Consider the following 24,622-nt stretch of genomic DNA (forward strand, 5'->3'; position numbering starts at 1 on the left):
GAAGAGTTTCTGCGAGTGTGTTAACGCGTGAAAAACGCTCTGCGTTTCCAGAAATGCTTTACATTTCCGAGAAAAACATTTTTATGTCAACCATACAATGTATCAAGTCCGATACGGTATCGTGTCCGCGGGTCGTGTAAATTTATTGTCACAAATCCGTGCGGGGTTCTTTGAGCGCGACTAAAGAAATTTTTGAATTTATTAATATCCATATCGCCGCTACACCAGGTTTGATGAATATTTCTCAACGTGTGAACATCAACTCCATTGAATATCGCAAGAAGATTACAGTTATCCCTGATTACTTTTGGTATTTGTGTGTAACGTTGAGTAACATAAATGACATCAGTGTTTTTATGACGACCCCGGGAGAATATCCTTGCAGGATTTTTTTGCTTGTCCAGCATCACATCATCGTACACTACTAGGTTATTTATTTCCCCGTCGAGGTCCTCAACGCTGGGAGCTTCTTCGATATCAGTGATAAATTCAACTACTTCCTCACCGTCTTCACTCAGCGCTTTTGCACTCTCATTAAAATCTTTTATAACATTATAGCATCGCTGATCGTCTACAGATGGTGCTACCAAATACAGCTTATCCCACTTCATCCACTTCATAATCAGGTTCAGCAACAACTGCGTTTTACCCGATCCTGACGGTCCAATGATAATCATTCTGATAGAATTTGGCAACACCGAATTATGCTTGATTGGCTCCCTTCGCTGCGTCGCAGAAAAGTCTGTAATTTCCATTTGTATACAAAGAATAATAATTATGGATCTATATTGTGTGAAGTGTCGGGCACGAACCCCTACGAATGATCTAACAACGGTTACAACAAAAAATAACAGACTAGCACTTTCTGGTACGTGTACGCGATGTGGCACAAAAAAATTTAAATTTCAAAAAAAAAACGAGGTGGTGACATTGCAGCCGCCCTCGGACGACTTCCAGGTACCCCTTGGGGAAAGTATCCCGGAGAAAAACATCTCCCAGGATACAATTACTGCGGTCCGGGAACACGACTAGATATCAGGCTTGACAGCAACGATCAGCCCAAACCCGGCGAGTATCCGATAAACGCTATCGACGCAGCGTGTCACATACATGATATTGCTTATCGAAGTAAAGATCTACAAGACAGGCATATCGCGGATGTGAAATTAATTCACGCATTAAGCGCCATAAAAAATAAATCATTTAAGGAGTCACTCGCTAATTGGTTAATAAGATCAGCGATAAAATCTAAATTAGCATTAGGCGCTGGATAATTAATAGAAATGGAAGCGATTTATTATTCCCCAATCGGATACTGGAGAGGTAACTCAGCAATTAATAAACTCGCCAACGCGGCATCAGTAACACGCGAGGTTGCCAAAAAATGGCTGTCAAAACAAGCAATATGGCAAATCTACCTACCACCACCTCGACAAATCAACTTTGCACATTTTGATGTTAGTGTCCCCAATGAAGTTCATCAGGCTGACATACTATTTCTGCCTCATGATACTGTCCGTAGAAAAATATACAAATACGCGTTAACAGTAGTTGATGTTGCTAGTAGATACAAAGAAGCAGAACCGTTAGCGACTAAAACAGCGTCCGAAGTCGCCTCTGCGTTTAAACGAATTTATCAACGAGGACCTCTAAGCTGGCCCCGATTATTACAAGTTGATCCTGGTAAAGAATTTCAGGGCGCGGTATCATCGTTGACAAAGCAGCATAACGTTACCATACGACGAGGGCATACTGAAATTCATCGGGATCAGGCAATTGTTGAGCGATTTAACCGAACACTCGCTGAGAGATTATTCGGATACCAGTACGCGAGGGAATTCATTTACGATACGAGATCTCGTGAATGGGTTGCAAGACTGCCAAACGTGATAGCCGCGCTGAATAATGAAATTACCAGAACAACAAATATGAGGCCAATAAATGCAATCACAAAAAAATATATACCCGGCGTCGGACATGTTTCAACGCAGCCAACGACGCTAGCGGGTAATGTCACCGTTAGGTATTTATACGAACCAGGCGAACTAGAAGGAGGAAAAAAAAGAGCAACCGATCCCACATGGAGTGTTACTACACATAAGATATCCAGCATAACCAGATCAACCGGCAGACCTCCCATCTACAGATTAGATTCGACTGCTCCTCAGCGTGGATTCACACGCGAGCAACTTCAGGTGATTCCCACGGATACACAATTACCACCTCGATCACTAAAGTGATTCGCGGAAGTGATTCAATCATTTTAAATAACTGCAGCAACACCTCTGCGTCGGTTACACTCAAGACAGGTCAACATCACATTTTCACGTGTATGACCGCGACTGCTATCTATTCTATCTACGGTAAATTGTCTTGGGTCGTTTTTCGAATACTGCCACAGCAATAAACAATTACAACTCGCACAGTGATTATTCTGCTGTTGTTGTAATTGTATTACAAATTCAACATCCAAACTTGGATCAAACTCTCTACCATTTTTTTTGTCGCTCTGTTTGTAACCGGCTAATTTCTTTCTTATTGTATCATCAGCGATTGAGCTGTTGATGCTGTCGTTGATAACATCATCTAATACAATTCTTCGTAACTGACCTATCCTTCTTACTCTTGACACGGCTAAATAAACTAAATTTGACCACTCGATGCGATCATCAACAATCCAAACTGTTGTATCTGAAATAGTTAGTCCCTGCGAACTGTGGATGGTCATAGCGTATCCTAGCGTCCACGGGGATTTGCTCATTTTTAGTGCCTGTTCAACAACATCAATATCAACTGTGACAATATCATTTAATACTAAATTCTGTTTTTCCGATCTCCCAGGTATATCAACGTCGGTATTCTGCAATCGCGTATCAGCTGGTCTATAACACAATGGCACTACCAGCATTGGAAATTTCTTCTGATGTAACTGAAATAACCGCTGCTGAAGTGTGTCCCTGACTATCTTTCTACTTGCCACTATAAGATCACTTGGTTTCCACGTTTCCCAAAAGTCGCTCAGCGAAGTCTCTGGAATTATTTCACGCATTATCTCACATTGGACTTTATCAGGTTGTAGCCTGATCAACGCCTTAAACTCTTTCAGCGTTTCATCGAGTGATCTAACATCATTAGTTATTTCCTCATAATAATCTACAAAAGTTTTCAGCCACGTGTGTGGAGATTCACCTGTAAATGGCGGTGGTTGACCATGATCGCCGCACATCACCACTGCGGTATTTTTCTTTAGCAACCAATCCAGACACTGTTTTAATGTATCCAACGGCACAGTGTCTATCTCATCCCAGATTATTTTCTCGGGGATATACTTCGTTCCCATTCGTTCAGGTGTCCACGTGCCGCCGCTGTATTTGAAAAAACTGTGATACGTACACGCGTTAACATCCCGTTGTCTCATCTCCCTGGCAAGTCTATGTGTGGGTGTTAGCACAATCATGTCAGAGTTTCTAAATAATTCTATCGCTCGAGTTGTCTTACCGGAACCACCAGGACCGTTCAGATAAACTGTTTTGTGTCTCACAACAGGATCGTGCACCGGCGGCAGCGAAGTTGTCGTAGAAATTGAAAATTTCCCAGATATTTCTGCGCCGCGATATTCATCCTCGATTTCAACATCAGCCGATTCACAATATCCATGCAACATTTCATTTTTTATTCTCCATGAACCCCACGATGGATCATTCGGTATAACCTTATTTAACGCCGCTAAGTGTTTTTTATCGATATAGAATGAATCCGTTGCAACTCTCACTGCGTCAACGGGAAACCTATTAATCATCGACAATAGGTTTATTGATACATAAGCTAGCATCGAAGATCTCAAATGTGTGTACTGAGATGATTCTCCGTCGATATGACTAAAAACAGTCCCTAGTTTTTCCCCGTTTGACAGAAACACATCTTCGCGGGTACAAAACGTATTATTCGTGGCGGCATCAGCGACAATAAGATCCAATTCGGCCTCGTCCATGATTAATCGACTATGATGTAATTTATGATCATACGCTCCACCTTGAGTAAATTTTCCTATTATTCTTCGTCCTAGATCTTTTGCGGTGCTTTCATCAGTTCGGGGAGCTCTTTCGATGATAGTGTCGATAAACGATTCTGGATATTCTCGGAAATTTTCAATTTCTACGGTGACTTGCGGAGTTGGCAACCAAACTTCGGTTTGACGACAATAACATATAATCGCTTCACTGACCGTCAGCGACAGCAGTATTCGACTGTCAAGCATGTATCGCAATAACACTATTGGGGCCCATCGCTTCTCAACGAAATGTCTGCCAAACCAAGCATAACACACAGGATGTAAACCCGTAGCGAATTTAAACGACGACACACAAGCAACCCCGGTCAGGTCAAAATCAGGCAATGGTCCGTCAACAGCTACTCTTGTCATCGAGTTTGTAATGTGACCAAACCGTTTAAAATACTCACTACATTCTCCGCGCCCAAGGAAACTTCCTGGATAACACGCCGTCATGTCGACGGATATCATATCGCGGTGATCATACTGGGTATTCCACAAACCACCGTGTCCGTATTCGACACAGCTCTGCTGAATATCCTCGAGAAAACTCTTCGGGGTTGGTCTCCATGAATTTCGTTCTCGGGCTATATGCGTGACAACACCCGGGACAGTAAAACACTGTGTCAGTAATGTATCAGTGTTCGTGCTGGAAATGCCAGCATTTCTCACATACTTCTCTGCGAGTTTTTTCATTTCGTGATGTAATGCCGCAGTTCTGTATACCTCCCCGTTGGGTTTCACAAACTGATCAAACTCTCCCTCGAGGTCACTTCGGAATAACCACACCGACACTGGATCGGTTTTACTTATCTGATAAATAAAATCAAACATGGAAACTCTTCGAGTTTCACCACTAGTGGTTCCCCCGCTAGCATTTTCCAATTCCGGATAATACTTTACAACACGGTCTCGAGGAAATATCCTAACCGAGTCAGTCCAGGCGTGACTGTTATGATCGATAATAGTTATTGGTGCTCCACGGGAATCATATTTACTCTTGTACAATACCTCACCGGTCAACGATGAAACCGTTATAGGAAATTTTAGTAATCGTTCGAGCTCGGCAACATCATTTATTGACGCTCCTTCATCCACTACTTTTGCCGCCCACGCTGTTATTTTAGTCTGTCTTAGCGGTGTTAGGCCGTTTCCTCGCGCGGCATTTTTAAAATGTTCCATTACTCGCTCGGCTACACAATTCAACCCTGGGGATTTTATCCCTGTTGACTCTGTCAATGATGACGTCAACGACTCCGACATCTTCATCGGTTTGAGTTTATCAACGCGTGGTTTCTTCATCGGATAAATTCCATAAATGACTGCGGTCACAGGATACGCTCTGGCATAATACGGTGTATCAATCCCAACAAGTACTCCCGGGTTTGAGTCTTTGGTTACGACGACGGTTTTTCCCCGTCGGGCATCAAGAACAGGGTCTAGTTTGTCTCTGATAATCCATGTTGTTTCACCTGTTTCCGTGTCGTCGACGCCAACGATAAATTTTATCTGAATGAAATATCTTCTATCGTCGAGATACCCAATTATGTTACGCGCGATTGTATCGTTGATGGTACCATCAATGATGGCATTGGAAGTCTCTGACTTAGAAACGCTCGCGTTTCCAGAAATGATTTTATACGAAGACCACACATGTGCGGCACCATCACGACGAAACTCTTCTTTGGTGTTCTTGATAACACCAATTACCGCTGCGAGTTCTCGTCGTCGTCGATCAGGGGTTAATCGGTCAAGATCGAATCGACCTCGGGGAAATTGGAGATTTCCAGGTTTTATTCTGGATAGTCTTGAGAAACTCATTATTATAATTAAGACAAGTATTTAAATAGACAAAGATATTATATATAATGAACGGAAACTCAAAGAGTTTCTCTGGAAATGCAAAGCATTTCTCATGCAAGTGGATCAAACTAAATTCATCAGCGCCGTGTAGCAAACCATGCAGACACGAATACTGTGGACAACATGCTCAACAGGTCCGCGGCGGTAGTTTAGGACCGATGCCGTGTATCAGATGCGGTGTTGGAGTACGAGGAAAAACGCAATTATGTTCAGCGTGTGGTGGAAAACGCTATCGAGAACTAAAACGGTATTATGATAAAAAAAACTGTGATAACACTCTCTCGGAGCGTGATTATATAAATAAGTTTTCAGACAAATTATGAATTAGACAAATGATTTTGCTTATAATATAATGAATCAAGAATTCGTCCCCGAACAAGAATTTGTTCCACATCCAACTATTCCAAATTATGAGGCAAACCGAGATGGCACGGTGCGACACTGCACGCGAAGACGACCAGTTGGTGGAGCTGATAATTGTGGTTATCTAAGATTTACTGCCGCGGGCAAAAAGAGGTATTTATGTCATCGTTTCGTCTATGAATGTTTCTTTGGAGTGATCCCTAAGGGTTTTGTCATTGATCACATTAACGGTAATATACTTGATAACTCTATAGATAATCTTCGCGTGGTCACTCAGAGTAAGAACTGCCGGTCGGGTAAAACAGGACGTGGTAAAAAAACTGTAAGAGCTATCAAATCCATGAACGTAACTACCGGCGACGAAATAGTATTTCCATCAATAAACGCCGCCAGTAGGTATTTCGATATTTGTCCACCATCTGTACAGAATGTCGCAGCTGGGATCCGCAAAACAGCATTTTCAAAACGACTAAAACAAAAAATCTCATTTTGTTACGTCGACAACTTGGAAGTCAAAGACGCTAGCGTTTCCAAAGACGCAGAAATGCAAACATGAGAAATGTTTCACATTTCTGAGCAATCGTGGAAATCTCTGATTTCTGAGATTGCCATGGAAGTCAATGACTTCTCAGTTAGATAAAAAAAATGGTTATAATATATGAATTACGAAAATATAAATATCGTAATTGATGAAATTCAAAAATTGAAGCAGCGGGGTTTTAATATTTTAACAGACGCTGAAACAATTATGTCAGATTTTGAATCCTTGAATGAGCTATCAAGGAAGAAAAATACTCTTCCTGCGAGATACAGGTTCATTAAAATGCTGCAAAATTGCATTTATAGATCACTTGCCACAGTTACCCACGAACAGGTATCTGAATTTATTCCGTTGACGCGTGCAGTTGAAAGTATTCGTCTTACACTATCACACGAGTATGAGACTCGAAAATTAATTAACTCCCGAGTGAGATTGTTAAAAAGTCAAATAAAGAATTCCGACGCAGAAGTCAAAGGGGCTTCTCTGGAAGTCTCTGACTTCTCATCCACGCTAGTGTTTCCAGAAGTCCAAGAGACTTCTCAGGAAATGCAAAGCATTTCTCAAGTCTAACGTAAAAACGCTAGCGTTGGAAGTCTTTGACTTCTCAGAAATGCTTTGATCCCCCCATTGTGAGTTTCCAAGGGTAAAAAAAAAGTATTATTTTTTTTTTGTCTTTGAAATTCTACTGTGGAAATGTGAAACATTTCTGAGCAATCGTGGAAATCTCTGATTTCTGAGATTGCCATGGAAGTCCAAGGGACTTCTCTGGAAGTCCTTAGATTTCTCAGAACTCTTTGAGTTCCAGGATTTGCTTGAGTGTTTCAGCATCAATACACGAATGAGAATAGTTCATGATGTGTTCTTGGTCACAAAAAACTGTGATCGTGTGATACTTCTGTAACTGTTCTTGTTGTGGCCGTGTCAACAAGAAGTCTTCGTTGCCGTACTCGTCAACGACTATTCCGACGGGGAACTCGACAGTGTCAAGTTCCGAATACTGTTCCGGAGAAACGCCAGCGGTTCCAAATGCGGTCCTCATTGCCGCGTTGAGAATTTGTTTGTCATGTACGCGAACTCGGACATGGATATACTCGTGCATTATACACAACTGTAATTTTTTAAATGTGGAAATGCTAGCGTGAGAAATGCTTTGCATTTCCAGAGAAGTCCTAAGACTTCACCAACAGGTTTATACTCACAGTCTCGCCACGCAGGTCCAACAAATTCCCCCGTTGGTCGACGAGTTTGAAATTTATCGTTGACAACCACGGATTATTGCACCGTAGATAGACAGGATTGATTGGTTCTTGCACAATCAGAAAACCAGGGGGGTCTTTTGGTGTGAACGTATATAGGATAAACCCCTGTTGGGCCGTCGTCGATGATGCGCTGTAACTGCCATCGATGACGTCACATACAAGATTGACCGCGACCACATCTGTGATCGAAACGATCCCGACGGAGATGTGTCTGCCGTCCGCGGTAGTGCTGTTGTCGTGCTTGAGAATAACCGGCTGCGGTTTTGTTCGCGTGTACGCGGCGGAAATATCTTCGAAAGATTCATCGATGAGATCCTGGACTGATTTTCGTAGCGTGCGCGCGTTATATCCAGGAAGTTTAAAATCTGGAATATCCTTCACGGGAATACCAAATCGGGCTGCAAACTCCGATCTTTTTCGGGTTCCATAATCATCTTTGTAATCCAGTAGATTCTGAATTATTTTTAGATTTATGATTTCCATCGCGGATGCGAGTTTGTTTAGTTTTTCTATGGTTGTGATAATTTTATCGCGAGAACTGCTTGTATGGAAGTCCAAGGGACTTCTCACGCTAGCGTTTCCAGTTCCCGAACTGCTTGTATGGAAGTCCAAGGGACTTCTCACGCTAGCGTTTCCAGTTCCACTTGTTAAATCAGAAATATAATCTTGAAAATATACTCGCAACAGTTCTAGCTGTTGTTTATGTGCTTGTTTGATCGGATTAAAAAAATGAGCTTCTATATCTTCTATAAGGTAATGACGGTCCCACCCGCCTTCGAAAGCTGCCCCTATATCAAAGGGGGGATTTGGTTTTTTAAACCAGGCTTTTCCTGATTGTAATTGATCTGAAAATAATAAATAATTGCCGTACACGAGGTCGTGCAGTTCTTGTTTATCGGTTATGAAATCCGACTTTAATGGTGGTGGTGGACCCGGTTCAACCTCGGGTCGTTCTCGTGGCCATCCTAATACTGTTCGAAGAGAGCTGCTATAAATATCCACGGCGTATCCCGGTGTTGAGATTTCAATGACCGCAGACAGCGTTGGTTCGTGCGCGGTCACAGATATTTTGGCTTCCTTGCCGGTGATTCGTTTTATTTGGCGTTGTATCTCATTGTTGATTTCTTCGATCTGATAACTCCCAGTGGGTAGCGTAATTGTATCCCATTCAAGTTCACGTTGTGGGTCCGCGCTGGGTCTCCCGAACACAAACGAATTATTCGGCTGCTGACCGGAAAATGATTCCGACCTGATATTGGGCCAGCTGTGATACACACTGAGCTTCGACAACGCGATTTCATTCACGGCAATTGGAGTTCGAAAATTAATACCGAATTGTGGTGTCGTCGAGGACACTGAGATCATTGTGGTCCTTACCGGCGTTGTGTTTGTGACTATTTGCTGAAGCAGTTCCGCTGACATTATTTATTTGTTTAGTTTTCAAATAGTCATTGTACGCATCTGACATTAGTTTAAATTCAGAATCTGATATCAACGCAGCGTCGCTGGATTGCGCGTCTAACGATGATGATATCAGCGATGATAATTTCTGATATGCGGTCGTGGCTGTATTTAATTTTGTCGTGTAATCGTGTAATTTTGTGTTAGCACACGAGGATATTTTTTTTGCTATGATGCTGAAAACTCCTGCCGTGGTTGTGGTCGCACAAACAGAGATCGTGGCAGCGACTACTGCTGTTACCGGAGTGACCGCTGATAGTATTACTGCCGCGGATGCAACAACGGCAGATACTGAATAAACCATAACGTCTAACACTGTTATGCGTCTGCGGTATTTTTTTACTTTTTGACTGGTTACTTTGATGACAGTTTTTAACTCAGATTGCCACTCACGGACTTGATTGTATCGATATTGTTGAGCATCTGGCGTCGTTGACATTTATTTAAAAATCGCTGCCGATTTTCAATTACGCGGTAACCAATTGAGGCGTTGCAGCGACGAATTCCAAACAAAACCAGTAAGATGTTGCTGTTAAACTATCGTCCTCGGCTTCAAGCATAAATGTTTCTTCGGTTCCGCTGTTTAGTATTACAGTGCAAACCCCGGAATACTTATCGGTGGAATGTCTCCAAGGATATGTTGTGAAGATTTCAAATTTAGCGGCTGAAAACACAGACAACCTGTAAACACCGGTGGCTGTTGCTGTATATTTGATAGTGTTATTTTGTCGTGACCATGTTGCGAATCCCGATGATACCGTGAATACGATGTTGGTGATATGCCCGGGAGTAACTCCAGTGGGAACTTTAATCAAACTGGTTTTGTTAACGATATCAGGAATACCCGATACTATATCGTGCTGTGTTTGTTTGATCGTGTTAATGTCGGTCTTTACATCAGCGAGTTTTACATCGACGACTGGAGGATCCCCAAAGAACTTATCCACGACCTCATCAGTTTTTGCGAAGTTTCTTCGAAGTCTTGTAAACGCGCCCACGTGAACATCATACTCTGCACGCAGCGTATTTAGTTTACCGTTGACGATGTCCACGTATTGTTTGTTTGACGCATCCTGGTCGGATTCGGGATTCGCTAACGCGGTTATTTTGTTGCCGCTCATGTCAAGTCCGCCGGTCATTACGTCGCCGGATTTTGTTACTTTGTCGCTGACTAGGCCAACAACGAGTTTGTACTGCGCGTCGACGTATTGTTTATTTGCGGCATCTTCGAGACCTTCCGGATTTTTTAAAACGGTTATTTTGTTGCCGTTCATGCTGAGTTCTCCTGTCATCGTGTCACCGTCTTTTTTCACGCACTTGTCAACACCTTTATCAATACTGTCTTTGATGCTTGCGATTGATATATTCGAGTCCTTGATCCGGCCGCCATCACTAAATGCAACGAAGTTATCCTTGGTAGCTCCAAGAACTCTGCGAATTATATCATTCCACTTAATGTTGCTCGTTCTTAGTTTTCCTTGCTTGTCTTGAAAAATAGCAACTTCATCTGGGTCAACTCCAGCTATATTCAAAAGATTATCGACTTCATCTCGGGTCGCATATTTTGAGAGATCAGCATCCGTGCTAGGTTTGACTTTTCTTGTGAAAGGTCTTCCGTAAATATCTACCATTATTTGTTATTACTGTTTTTCAAATGCGAGCATGAAAATGCCTAGCATTGGAAACGCTAGCGTTTCTCGATGCGGTATATTCATGCACTACTCGATGCGGAGACGTTGCTGGATTTCTTGAGATTGCATCAAGAACATTTAAAACCTCGTTTCCGCAAATGGGCGGATCAACTAATGTTTGTGTTGGTAGCGTCGACTGTCACACTGGAACATTATAAAATCTGCTGTTGAGAGTGCGAGGCACTCCGCGGACATACCTGAGAAACTCAACTGGCGGTGCTAAACCGTACGAATCGAAATAAATAATTCCACGTGGATCGATCGCGTAAGCAACCCAGTGAGTTCCAGGACCGTCTTTGTTGTCGAGATTGATAATGCCAGTTTCTGGATTATTCGGTTGTTGCGGTAATTGATCTCGCATGAATACACCTCTGAAATGTTTTATACGCAATTTTTTAACAGCATCGAGTAAATCAAAATTAGAAGCTGGAAGCTTCAACATCGGGGACACTTTGTGTTTCAGTGTTAGAAATTTTTTGGATACCATGATGCGGGAGTTCCTGGTAGTCTTAGACCGCGTCCCTTTTTTTTCTTGTATCCGTTTCCGGTTGCTTTCTTTAGTGCCATTCCAGCTGCGGTTCCAACTGCACCAAGTGCTGCTGCCTTTGCTACGGCTGGTGCTGCCGCGGCAATCAACGCCGGTATTGCTGCGAGAAGAGGAAATATTCCACCGGTTTTAGTCATGTCCTTGATAGCTGCAGCAGAGAAATTAAGTCGGACACCGGTTTTTGCTGTTAGTGCCTTATTAAAATGTTTAATCTGAGTATTAGTCAACGACAATTTGTTTGGACCACCAACAAGTTGATCTCGTTTTAATGTTATTGATGTCCCGCATGTGCTTGCGTTCTTAGATTGCAATTTCTTCGTTTGACCGGAAGTCAAGGTGACATTAACATGACTGTATGACATTATATTTCAGAAACTAATCTAATTGTTACATGTTTTCTACTGGAGCGTCAATAACTCTCATTCGTCCGCCAACACCTTCAAGCAGCATTGCTTTATCGGAGAGTATAACCGCGACAGCTCTAAAACCAACAGGCGGGCCGGCGGGAAATTCACCAACGTTAGCCCGAAAGTGAATATCAACGACAGATTGTTTGGTTAGATCCAAATGTTCCAGCGAAAAGTAATAAATGGGATACAACATTGTGAAATCCAATTGTGATATTTGCAGACCAGTGTCGACATTCTGATCGCGACCCATAAATGTCATTAAACGATGATACGCACGCGCGACTTGATTGTCTGTGTAATTTATCACTATATCTTCGGATGGCTCTTGATGTCCGTTTATCCGCAGCGAAACTTCAGAGACACCAAGTTTGTCAAATATCATATGAGAACGTTCCTGTGAATTTACTCTTGCGTTAGCCTGGAGCGCTACGAAAATATGTCGCGGTGCTGACACGCCCTGCTGTGATGCTATATGCCAAGTAAACTGTCCAGCGCCGGCACCTTGAATGGAATCTGTTGTTGTTGTCAGCCACGATATTAGTGATTTACCACCTGCGTCCATAAAAGAAAGTAATCGTTGCTCTTCAGCGAGCGACGGAGACATCACTGGCATCCACAGCACAAGCTTGGATAATAGTACTTTACCGGCAGCAGCACCGGCAGCATGCCAAATAGCGTCGTTGTCATCACCTTTTCGGGTAAGTACAACCGTATGATTGACCCCATAAATGACCTTTCTAACATTTCTGCAGAATCCAAAGATGTGAGACAGCGGAATTGCGCATGAAAATTTTCTCGCGTCGCCTTTTAACATTAATTTACGCGTAGAAAAACCAAGATTGTAATTAGGATTTGACGCCGTGACAACTGTAACAGCTGCTGGTTTGTCTTCAGTACCTGCCACCTTAGCAACAGTTGCTGCAAAAGAGTCAGCTAACATTGAATATCTAGTAAAAGATATTCCTTCCGGAAGATCATTATTATCCTTAGCGAACATCATAGTCGGACCAGCTGATCTAGTGTAATCATCTGAGTATCTCGCTAATCCCAAAATTGTTGTGGCGACGTCGGCATTATCCTGAATCGTTTCAATTTCCCTTCCGTCAATGCTGTATGAAGCACTTCTAAACAGCGCCATAATACCATTATTAACAAAACCAACTTGAGCGGCAGCTCCGTATTCTGTATTAGCGTCAACATTTGTTACAAGGCTACCCGTGACTTCAAGAAATGCTTCAGCGGGCAAGAAATATCTACTTGTATCCTGGACTCGTAATTCAATTCGTCCGCGTTGATTAGGTACTGTTGCCTCATAAGAATAATACTGATAATCGCGCACGGATTCATCTTTTAGTATTGGTGCATCCATATCAAATGCTGGATCAGATACGCGTTTGAACATTTTATATAAAATTATTGTCGTCTAAAACGAAGACCACTTCGGGAAATTCCGCTTCCTGATATCAAGCTTGTATTTATTTGTTCGGGTATTTGGGTTACAAGCTCTGCAAGTTTTTGATTGGCGGCTTGATTTATCACTTTACTGACATCCGCGGGCATAAGTTCAGTACTCGCCAGTTTCACCGGTGGTGGTGATTTAACAGTTTTTGGTCTGCGAATTAATCGTGTCAATCTGTCTTTGACTGACGCAAATGCCTTTCCGGCGAGATCACCAACACCGCCAAGGGCTTTATCCTTGATAACATCAATAGCTTTCATCGACAATTGTTTTGCAATTGGAATCGCTTTAGGGGCTATTCTTGAAAACAAACCAGTAATTGTATCACCGAGACCATCACCGTAAGTTGCTCTGTAGACTGGTAATCGCGAGTTCACTACGCGTACCTGTAACACACTAGTGTGTCCGGGTTGAGAATTGTGCACGATCATTTTATTTAATTATTGTTTCTCTAACTAAATTTACTAGTCGCTGTAGTAACCATCCGCGAGTTCATCAATGAGTCCCCGGTAAACGCCGATATCCATTATACCTCGCTGAAATAGTCTCTGACAGATATCTGCGGCTTCATTTATAATTTCCCGAGAGTTGTTTCCGGCGCGTCTTCCTCCGATGAGAACTTCCAACCGTGATACATCATTGATGATATTGTTAGGACAGATATTATAACCGTGACCGGTGTAACCTTTTCCCATTTTCCTCAGTTTTTCTTTTGCTTTAGCAATTTCAATAGCTACAAAATTTTTATTTTTTCTTTTGCTTAATAAAGTAGATTTAACACCCTTACCCTTCATTTTTTCTAAATTTTGTATTTCCTCGTTTAAATTTTTTAATTCATCATTTAATTCGATTAGTTGCTCTTCTAGTATTTTCCTTTTTGACACATCGGGTTGCGGAGAAGGAGGAGGAGATTTATAATCATCTTCTTCCTCTTCTTCTTCCAGAGGTGGCGGCGCTGGTTTTTCAAGTTTTCGTTCAGGCTCCTGGCGCTGTAACGGTGGAGGAAGAGGATAAGGATCTTGCGCTGGTACATATTTTGGCGGCGGAGACGGTGGTTGATTTGCAAGTTTATTTATTTTTTTTATATATTCATTATATTTCTCACCACCACTCTTTTTTCTATTATAGTATACGAGAAAAATATTTTTAACAAAATCACTGTCTTTCATAGAACGATATTCTTTGCCCAAAGCAAGATCCTTGCGATCCCATCCCCGTAATACCATTTCGGCTAATTTATCTTCTGGTGTTCCCTTGATTGCCTTAACAAATCCTGGGGTGAATTTTTCAGCGGCGGGAATAATTGTTCTGGGTTTAATCTTTTTAGCAACAACAGCTGGACCTGCAACAACTGGACCTGCAACAGCGAGATCTACACCACCAGGTGGAAGTCTATCCGAGATAGTTTCCAAAACTCTTCCATGCTGTTGTAATACTTCAAGCAATCCCGGTTTTCCCTTATCAGGATCAGCAGGATCAGGTTTTCCTACGATTGCAGTTTTAACAGTTTCAGTAGCTGTTGTAACAGGTTTAAACAATTCCTCGGCGGATTCTGTAAAAATCTCTCTTTCCTGCTGTCGTAACTGTAATTTTTGCCTAACACTGTCACGGACGGGAATAAATTTTTTAATCGCGGCCAGTCGTTCTCGTGCTAGTCGAGTTGTAAGCGCTTCTCCGATATTTGCCATTATTTATTTGTCCACGATTTAATTTCCCCGCATGGAAAACTCTCTCTCGCCGAATTTTTCACAACCATTTAACTTTTTTCAATTGTGGTTCGACGAAGTGAACCCGTCAGCGGATCTTTATTTTTAGTAAATAAGGATTATTTTATCGAAATAAGGGTTTATTTTATTTATTATTCCGTGGAAGCGTTATTTTTTAAAAATAGGTTGGTCTGTTCGCCCCCTCTGCTGCTTGCTGGGTCAATATTCATGGCAAATTCTGTCTCATTTGACAACGACGAATATAGGAGTCTTCAACCAAATGGGATGTCTACTAAAAGCTGCAAGAGAATGTAATTTTTTGCAAGGTGGTGAAAAACTGGGTTGAGAACGATCCCCTTCTTTCTGCTTCTTGTCCACCTTTGCTCTTAATAACTGTGGCCTTCTACGTCTATAGGATTGGTGTGAATGTTTCCCTATATGCTATATCCTACAGGTCTCCTTTCTATCCATCTGATTACTTCTGCTGAAATGTCTTCTCAGCCCCCGAAACTGTCTCTGTGTGAAATTTACTTCCATAGCGATTTGCTTAAAGTTTGAAACAGGAGGTTAGAAGAGAGTCATTGTGCTCTAAGCATGGCTTTGTGGTGGTTCTTTTAAATATAGAGCACTGCATCTCCTTCAATGAGCTGAAGATTTGTTGCTACTGTTAAGGCATTGTCCAGCTCTGTTACTACTACTGGCAAGACAGACTCTCAGACATGTCTGATGCAAAGTCGTGGTGGGTCCTGTTTTCTGCTTCTTGGAAGATTACCTTCAAGATTAAGTCCAACATGAAGCCTACGACATTCTGGATGAACTGTTGCGTGTTAATAAAGAACTTCCAGCCCAACAGTACTGAGGAGGGTTTTGACATTCCCAGGCTTGCAATGTCTTTGTCTCTTGCTGGGGTGTCTATGTAAAACACTGGTGTGTGTGTGTTTTATATAATATCCTATAAATAATTGATGGAAGGTGCCACTGCAAAAAGAAAGGTCTACTGACACTAAGGTACTGAAATTTTCTGTGCAACTAAACCAATAGATCAGCCAATCAAAAAGACCATGGGATCAGTTAGAACATTGTCTTGTCTTTTTTGATTAGCAAGTCAACAGATGCTAAAAATTTGGACCAAGCTGCTGATGGAGAAGGATAAACCTCTGGGGGCAACAAGCAAAAGACATCTTTGATTGATGTCCGAAAGAGATAGTCTTCTCCTGACATCGTTGGGTCTAGCAAAGACAGTGGATCTTGTGAGCGGTCTTCACCATCTCTATAAGAATGTTGCGATGTCTCTTGTACAGTCTGAGATGGTGCTGGAGGAGATCGTCTAAGGTGATGGTAAAACATTCTAGGAGATAGTCAAAATTTGGATATGGTGACTCCCAGAAGATCACTAAGCCTGTCATCTTTTAGAGCTGGACACAAGGTGCATAGTATCTTGTGGCACTTAAATTGGTATGCTGATATGATTGACAGAGTCCGATCGTGGCAGAATTATGGCATTTTATCTAATATTATGTTGTCCAGTTCTTTATGATGGTTGGTTTATGGGATATTTGATCCACAGAACTGGTCCTATTTGCAAAGTGCGAAACAGTATCTTTATTAGTTTGATTCGATTTTGATCAAGCTCGTAAATGATGGTAGAGAAGACTGACCGTTCAACTTGTGCAGTAACAAGCCTATTGGTTCTACCATAAAGACTTTTCAGGTTGAGGTGGTGAAGGTGGAGCTCGAGGTTATAGCTGCTGCCAAGAGGGCCAACCAGGATTGCTTCCTGGCTAGTAGTCCCTCTGGACTGTGATACTCATCCAACTGGAAACCTTTGCTCGGGGTGACATCAGCAGGAATACTAATGCTGTCCTCATGTCTTAAAGTGCAAACTGGAACTAATCACAGTGATCTAATAATATTTACAGAATCAGTCTAATGAAAATGATATAGCAAAATGGCAACCGATATTTATTGTGATACTATACAGAAAATTGATATGCAGTGAATCGTACTAAACTAAACTTTTACAAGTACATTACTTTGCAAATAGAATGTGTACCAAATCTAATCAAGGTATATTAACCTCTTACTCATGTACATAAATACTGTTGAAAAATTCAGATGAGAGAGTTTGACATGTATTAAAAATATTATCCACAGTTTGGTATCAGCGATTTAGGGAAAGGATATTTTCAGATGACATAACATGCTGCAACAAATGAGTTATTGACATATTAAATATTTGACCACATGACACCATGGGAAAAAGTTGAAACTTTTACATGTGAAAATACTCTTATAGTTTTCTGATGTGAGGAGTACAAAAATAGAAAAATGCAAGAAACCTTCATCAGTAAATTTCTATATTTGATAATTTAGTGTATAATATAAAGAATTAAATCATAACTGGCAGATAGCTACAATCATCCTTCATTCAGCAAGAAAACATTATTGTAAACATTTTGAGATGCTTTACTGTAAAGAATTCATGCAACTGTCACACAATCTAGTCTGCCATTGGTAATATTAGCAAGATAAATAATAATTATACAACTAGTTGTTTAGATTGACTTTCTGTCGTTATTTTAAGTGCTATTTACAGGTCCAGCTGGTTATTTTCATAATGACCCTACTGATTCCGGATGGCAAGGTTTGATTTATGCTGGGTTGTTCTTACCACAAAGCTGAACAATCAAAGTTGACCTGCAGCCATTTATGAGGGTTAAAGTTGAAAGATGTGGCATACTGAAAAGAGAGAACAGTCCTATCACTACTGGGGAAATTTGTAATTGACTTGGATGAGAGTACTATGCTATAGGCGAATGTTTTGCTTCCGTGGTTCATGATTCACTTGTACAGTAAAAAATAAAAAATCAATTTATATATTCAAAAAAAAGATGCAGGTATAATAGTAGTGCATAATGTACTCGAGTTCCGGAAGAATATGCATCAGCCCCAAAAATACGTCTACCTAATACAAGTAGAATCATTGCATTTAATATCAAGAACAAGTATTTCATTCAGTATAAAAATGACTCCAGGTATACAGCCATTTATGTGATTTAACCATGGCTCCATATATACAGCCATTTATGTGATTTAACCATGGCTCCATGATATAGCACCCTCTATCTACAGCAGTTTATGTGATTTTACCATGACTCCATGTATACAGCCATTTATGTGATTTTACCATGGCTCCATGTATACAGCCATTTATGTGATTTTACCATGGCTCCATGTATACAGCACCGTCTATCTACAGCAGTTTATGTGATTTTACCATGGCTCCATGTATACAGCCATTTATGTGATTTTACCATGGCTCCATGTATACAGCACCGTCTATCTACAGCAGTTTATGTGATTTTACCATGACTCCATGTATACAGCCATTTATGTGATTTTACCATGACTCCATGTATACAGCCATTTATGTGATTTTACCATGGCTCCATGTATACAGCACCGTCTATCTACAGCAGTTTATGTGATTTTACCATGACTCCAGGTATACACTGTCCATCTACAGCAGTTTATGTGATTTAACCATGGCTCCATGTATACAGCATTGTCTACAGCAGTTTATGTGATTTTACCATGGCTCCATGTATACAGCACCATCTACAGCAGTTTATGTGATTTTACCATGACTCCCGGTATACATCATCATCTACAGCAGTTTATGTGATTTTACCATGGCTCCAGGTATACAGCATCATCTACAGCAGTTTATGTGATTTTACCATGACTCCAGGTATACAGCCATTTGTGGGATTTTACCATGGCTCCATGTATACAGCACCGTCTACAGCAGTTTATATGATTTTACCATGACTCCAGGTATACAGCATCAAAATGGCTCCATGTATACAGCATCGTCTACAGCATCAACATGGCTCCATGTATACATTCTTTGTTCTTTAAGACGTTGCTATCATCATACTATCATTACCCAAACAGGTAATAAAACAATCAGAAGTGACAAAATTAATAAAGCAACATATAATTTGGTTCTACTAGTTACCTCAACGCCATTGAGAAGCGGTCTAAACTCTGGACAGATGAAAGCACTTCCAGCATATGCTGCATCAATGTGTAGCCAGATTCCCTCTTTCTCGCCTACAATTAAAAATTAGCTAAATGGATCATAGTTAACGTGGTCACACATTCCAGAAAAGTTTTGTTTGTGGTAAACTTCATGACAAAAGTACAAAATGAGTTCATTTAATATGTGATAAAGTCCTTCAGTATGACTAGGCCACATTTTAACTCAAACTGATTATGTAGAAGTAAAGAGATTAAAAAATCAAATGCTGCATTTACAAAAAAGATCACACGATTTGTCACGTCTATGAGTATGTTCATACAAGTTTTCAGTTCATGTTCAAAATGAGCATGGCAACTATGTTGAAATAAATTACGATATGATATGAAAATTACTGAAATATGTACTAGAACCCCCAAAAAATTGGCCCCATTCTCAGATTAACTTTAAAATAATTTTTTTATTAAACCAGTAGAATGAATTTGATTTGTGGTGTTTATCACCATTTTTCAATACATGATGGGATACATGGCGGCCAGTATATTTGGTGGAAGAAGAACATAGGAAGCCCCTGGGAAAAAAAACACCTACCTATGGGAAGCTACTTGTAAGATATCTCACATATGAACTTTGGTCAAGTCGAGACTCGAACTCACATGGCCAGCTTTGACATGTGAGAGTGATCTGTAAAGGCCAGTGTCATAGACCACATGGCCACCCAGGGGCCCCTGGAGTGAATTCGCAAGAGGTACATGTACGGGAGTGCACAAAAATATCCAATAAAGAAATGAAAATATCATGGATAGGGTGACAAATAGCTTTGTTGTGAACATTATCAGTAAGATGTACCAATAAACATTGCAGACAAATGTGACAATTTTAAAGTTTCCATAGGGGTGATATTTTATTGAAACTACGGAGATATTTTTGCTTATATGGGTAATGCTATTTGAAATCAGATAAAAATGAAATTTACTTTGACAGTTCCTTAAGTTTTTTGCAATATCTTCAATCGAGAGCTAATAAAGCCATTGAGGGGTCAGACACAATTTCCTTTATACAACTATTACCCACAACACGAGAAAAGAGTCTGACCCAGATAGTTGCAAGTCTGATCGGAGTTTTCAGGCAAACAATTTTGCAAAGCAAACTGTGTAGGATGTCTATTCTTGTATGGCCTATTATTAAGAACATAAATTATATACATAATACCTATGAAAAGGTTTGTGAACAACAAAAGCTTGTAATTCAGCACCACATACAATGTCATTTGTTAATCCTGTTTAAATACAAAACTACACATAAATGAAGCATTGCCATAGTATTAAAGCATATGCGAGGAAGTTCCACTAGATGAAGATTACTGGAACTTAACTCTGTTTAAAAATGTATTGAAATTTCCTCTAAAATTATAAGAGGGATCATTATATGGTAGTTATGAATTAAATTATAATTCCTCCATTTCAAGGTGACCTTGAGATTAACTTACAAATAGGCCCTATCTCAAGAAGATTGTCAAAGGCACAAGACAGCGTGGTCCCGAGCGTAGCACATACCTTGAAATAGAAATTGGCATTCTTAGGTTTAATAGATATGTGATCTTGATTTTCCACAATATAAATATTATTCAGGACAAAAAGAGAAGGCTTCTATATCAATTCATCTTCTTGTCCACAATATCTTCAAATGAGAAGAAGAATAAAATGGAAGTTTCTTTTTTATGAAGGTTGTGCTCACATAATTATGGAGGAACCCAGTATAAAAAAATTGCAGGCTAAACACAAAAAGATTCATCCAATATTCCTATGTCTATTATTCCTTCATGACAGGATGAACTTAAATTCAAATTTAGGCAATGTAATTTTCAGAATTACATATAAATATGAGTATTCTAATATGCTATTTTTTATTTTTTTAAAAACAAAACTCATCAAGAAACACAAAAAATCTGCATTAAAGACAGCTTGATTCCATAAGATATTCATCATTTCATGCAAGATCCTCTATTATATGGATCATCCTTGCATGGAGTAGTTTCTTTGAGTCCCTACTATTTGGCATTCCTCCATATATTCCTGCATAAAATTCAACATAATCTCACAGTCCTACCTTTTACGAATAGAGAAAAAAATACAGTGAATTGTGTACTTCGCAAAAACTCACAAAAATAGGTACAAGACCATTGGCCTTGTCGCTCTCAATGGCTTGCTGGAGAGTGTGTCCACGAAGTGCACATTTATCATCAGTTTCTAGCTTTCGCATTTTAATGGCGGCAATCAATCCCGCACGCTCCACCGATGAGTGAGCCTACAGTAGGTTAAAGACAAAATTTAAATTAATTTAGGTACTGAAAGTATGATTTCATTTTTTTTTTTACAGCTGTGTGCAATCCAAAAAAGGCTGGAAATTGTTTAACTTAGTTAAAATCTCACTTTTAAAGTAAAAAAAATAATCAGACTGAAACAAGCTAAATCGTTTGTGAAAATGTGAGAATCGATGGACCGGAAGCATTATTATATACTGTTGTGCTTATATGATGTCACTGCTCTAAATGATGATTTCCAACAGGTTCTAAATACATTGCATAAATATTGTCTAAAATGAAAACTTAAAGTTTGCAAAACTTAGGCTCTATATTTTAGATTGCCGATGGAACATCAATAGATCAGAAACAGTACCCTGAAAATGAATAACTAATAATCAATCACGTAAAATATCTGGGAATTATTTGATAATAAGGGAACAGTTCACTGATTCACAAACACATGCTGTCCAATCATTAAAGGCATATTTCCATTTCAAAACATGATTTGTAACAATAATGTCAACTGTATTTTAGAACTTAACTTTTGATAAACTAGCTGCACCAACTGCCTGTGAAATTTAAGGCTTTAATCAAAGTGGAAAGAGATCATTGCCAATTTCAGAAACAATTTTTTAGGTGTGAAAGGAGATAAACGAAATATTTTTCTATGTGGTGAATTGGGACAGTTACCTCTTCAATTTGAATAGCCTATAGTATAATAATTTCCTTTTGGGCTAAATATATGTAACATGAAATAAGAAATGTACACCAAAAGTATAAATAATATATGTAACATGAAATAAGAAATGTACACCAAAAGTATAAATAATATATGTAACATGAAATCAGAAAGGTAGACCAAAATCATTATATGTAATATGAAATAAGAAATGTACACCACAAGCATTATTAATATATGCAACATGAAATGAGAAAGGTACACCAAAAGCATTATTAATATATGCAACAAGAAATAAGAAATATACACCAAAAGCATTATTAATATATGCAACATGAAATAAGAAATGTACACCAAAAGTGTTGTTGTTGTTGTAGGGTTTAACACCATTTTTCAGTACACAACAGGCTATACATGATGGCCAGTATTAATGGTGGAGGAAGAACCCGGAAAAACCTCGGAAAGAACCACTAACCCACGAAAAGCTACTGGCAAGCTTTCTCACATACCCACACTGGCTGAATCCGAGACTTGAACCCATGCAGACAGAGGTGAGATGGCAGTGATCCATAACGGAGAATACTTTAGACTACTCGGGGCCCCCACCGAAAGTATTAATATTTGTAACATGAAATTAAAAAGGTGCACCGAAAGCATTATTAAAATATGTAACATGAAAAAAGAAAGGTAGACCAAATGCATTAATAATACATGTTTTAAGTGATTCAAGATCTACTTCAAACAGCAAATGGGAATGTTTTGATAAACATTTTATGATAAGAAAAGCATTCATTACTTGAAACTCACTAGTCGATACATAAATCAGTTAAAACATTCCAGGTTTTTTATATTTAAATATACATATCTGCTGTAAGAAAACACTTAGAAATACAAACTTAGGAGGATTTTCTTCAAACATCTTATCAGACACTTGGCTGGCCCAATATAATAACAAGATTCCCAAAATAATTTAACCTGTGATACCATCAACGGCAGTTGAAGTTCAGGTTCGTCAAGATTAGTGTCACAGGGTTACATTCTACTCCAACAGCGCCAAAGTATCTCCATACAGCAATACGAGGTTGATGAACCTTGGTTTCACTCTTGCAGACCAGGACGAGCATGTGTTGGACCTTGATGGCAAGACTATACCCACACAAGTGTGCATTAGAGATCACCCTGATATGTAATATAATGACATTTGTACATAACTTGCTGGATAATATTCACCCACTTAATATTGTTCATCTTAAACCTTCCATGCTGAGCCTGAAAAACAGCAAACTCATGCTCATTAAAACAGGAACCGATTCCTCATTAAAACAGCAACCTCATCCTCATTAACACCAGTGAGATTCATAAGAACAGCACGTTCATCTTTAGTTGCATACACTGACAAATCAACATAACCAGGGCCCTTGCGATTAGCAGTTCTTCCGTAAATATCTACCATTATAAATTAGTAACCTGTTTAAAATGGCGGATGGTCATGCCGTCCAATGGTGTATTCGTGTACAACTTTATTCAGCGGCACTGATGACCTTGATATAGTGCTAAGTACAGCAGGTACTTCTGGACCACATGGAGGTGGATCTGTCAATGTCTGCATTAGCATATGTTGTATACCAGATCAGGACAACAAATGCACTGATATATTTTTAAAAATTCTTTTGGTTGCACCAATCCATACGATTCAAACTTAAACACCAACCCCGAGGATCAATACCATATGCAACACAGTCAGTACCTGGCCCTGAACTTCCATTAAGCTTAATGATACCAATTTCAACACAATTTGGTCTTTTTGGTAATTGATCACACATGAAAACTCCTTTAAAGTTTTTTATGCTTAATCGCCGAGTGGCATCAAGTAAATCCAAATTGGACATGGGTAGTTTTAATGAAATGTTCAGTGTTCCTGGTAATCTTAGACCCTGTCCCTTTTTTTGTTGATGTTTTTAAACCATGCAGAATCCAGAGATATGTGAGAGTGGAACTGCACATGAAAATTCTTCATTGGCTTTTAGCATGATCGACGTGCTGCAAATCCTTGGTTGAAATTTTCATTCAATAATATGACTATAGTTCCAGCGTTGTTCCTTATTATGCTACTGTACTTGAATTCATCAATGGTATCTTTGGCGAACATCATTGACCAACCAGCGGACCATGAATAATCATCAGAATATCTTGTGAGAACCACTATCGTCGTAGCAATGTCAACATTCTATAGACATGTTTCAAT

General features: G+C 39.8%; 1 protein-coding gene across 3 annotated transcripts in view; it reads right to left on the reverse strand.

The window, feature by feature from the left end:
- Positions 1 to 24,622, reverse strand: part of LOC149791847 (aromatic-L-amino-acid decarboxylase-like) — a 56,450-nt gene that overhangs the window by 7,696 nt on the left and 24,132 nt on the right. For all 3 annotated transcript variants that reach the window (XM_089970352.1, XM_089970354.1, XM_089970353.1), the window contains 4 exons: positions 21,557 to 21,700; positions 20,883 to 20,949; positions 19,373 to 19,467; positions 18,023 to 18,090 (listed from right to left, as the gene is read on the reverse strand). In XM_089970352.1, the coding sequence (XP_089826478.1) occupies positions 18,023 to 18,090; positions 19,373 to 19,467; positions 20,883 to 20,949; positions 21,557 to 21,700 (374 nt within the window). The remainder of the gene's footprint in view (positions 1 to 18,022; positions 18,091 to 19,372; positions 19,468 to 20,882; positions 20,950 to 21,556; positions 21,701 to 24,622) is intronic.

The sequence above is a fragment of the Sinohyriopsis cumingii genome, chromosome 9 (assembly GCF_028554795.1).
Source record: "Sinohyriopsis cumingii isolate HCF-2022 chromosome 9, ASM2855479v2, whole genome shotgun sequence".
NCBI classification, from domain to species: domain Eukaryota; kingdom Metazoa; phylum Mollusca; class Bivalvia; order Unionida; family Unionidae; genus Sinohyriopsis; species Sinohyriopsis cumingii.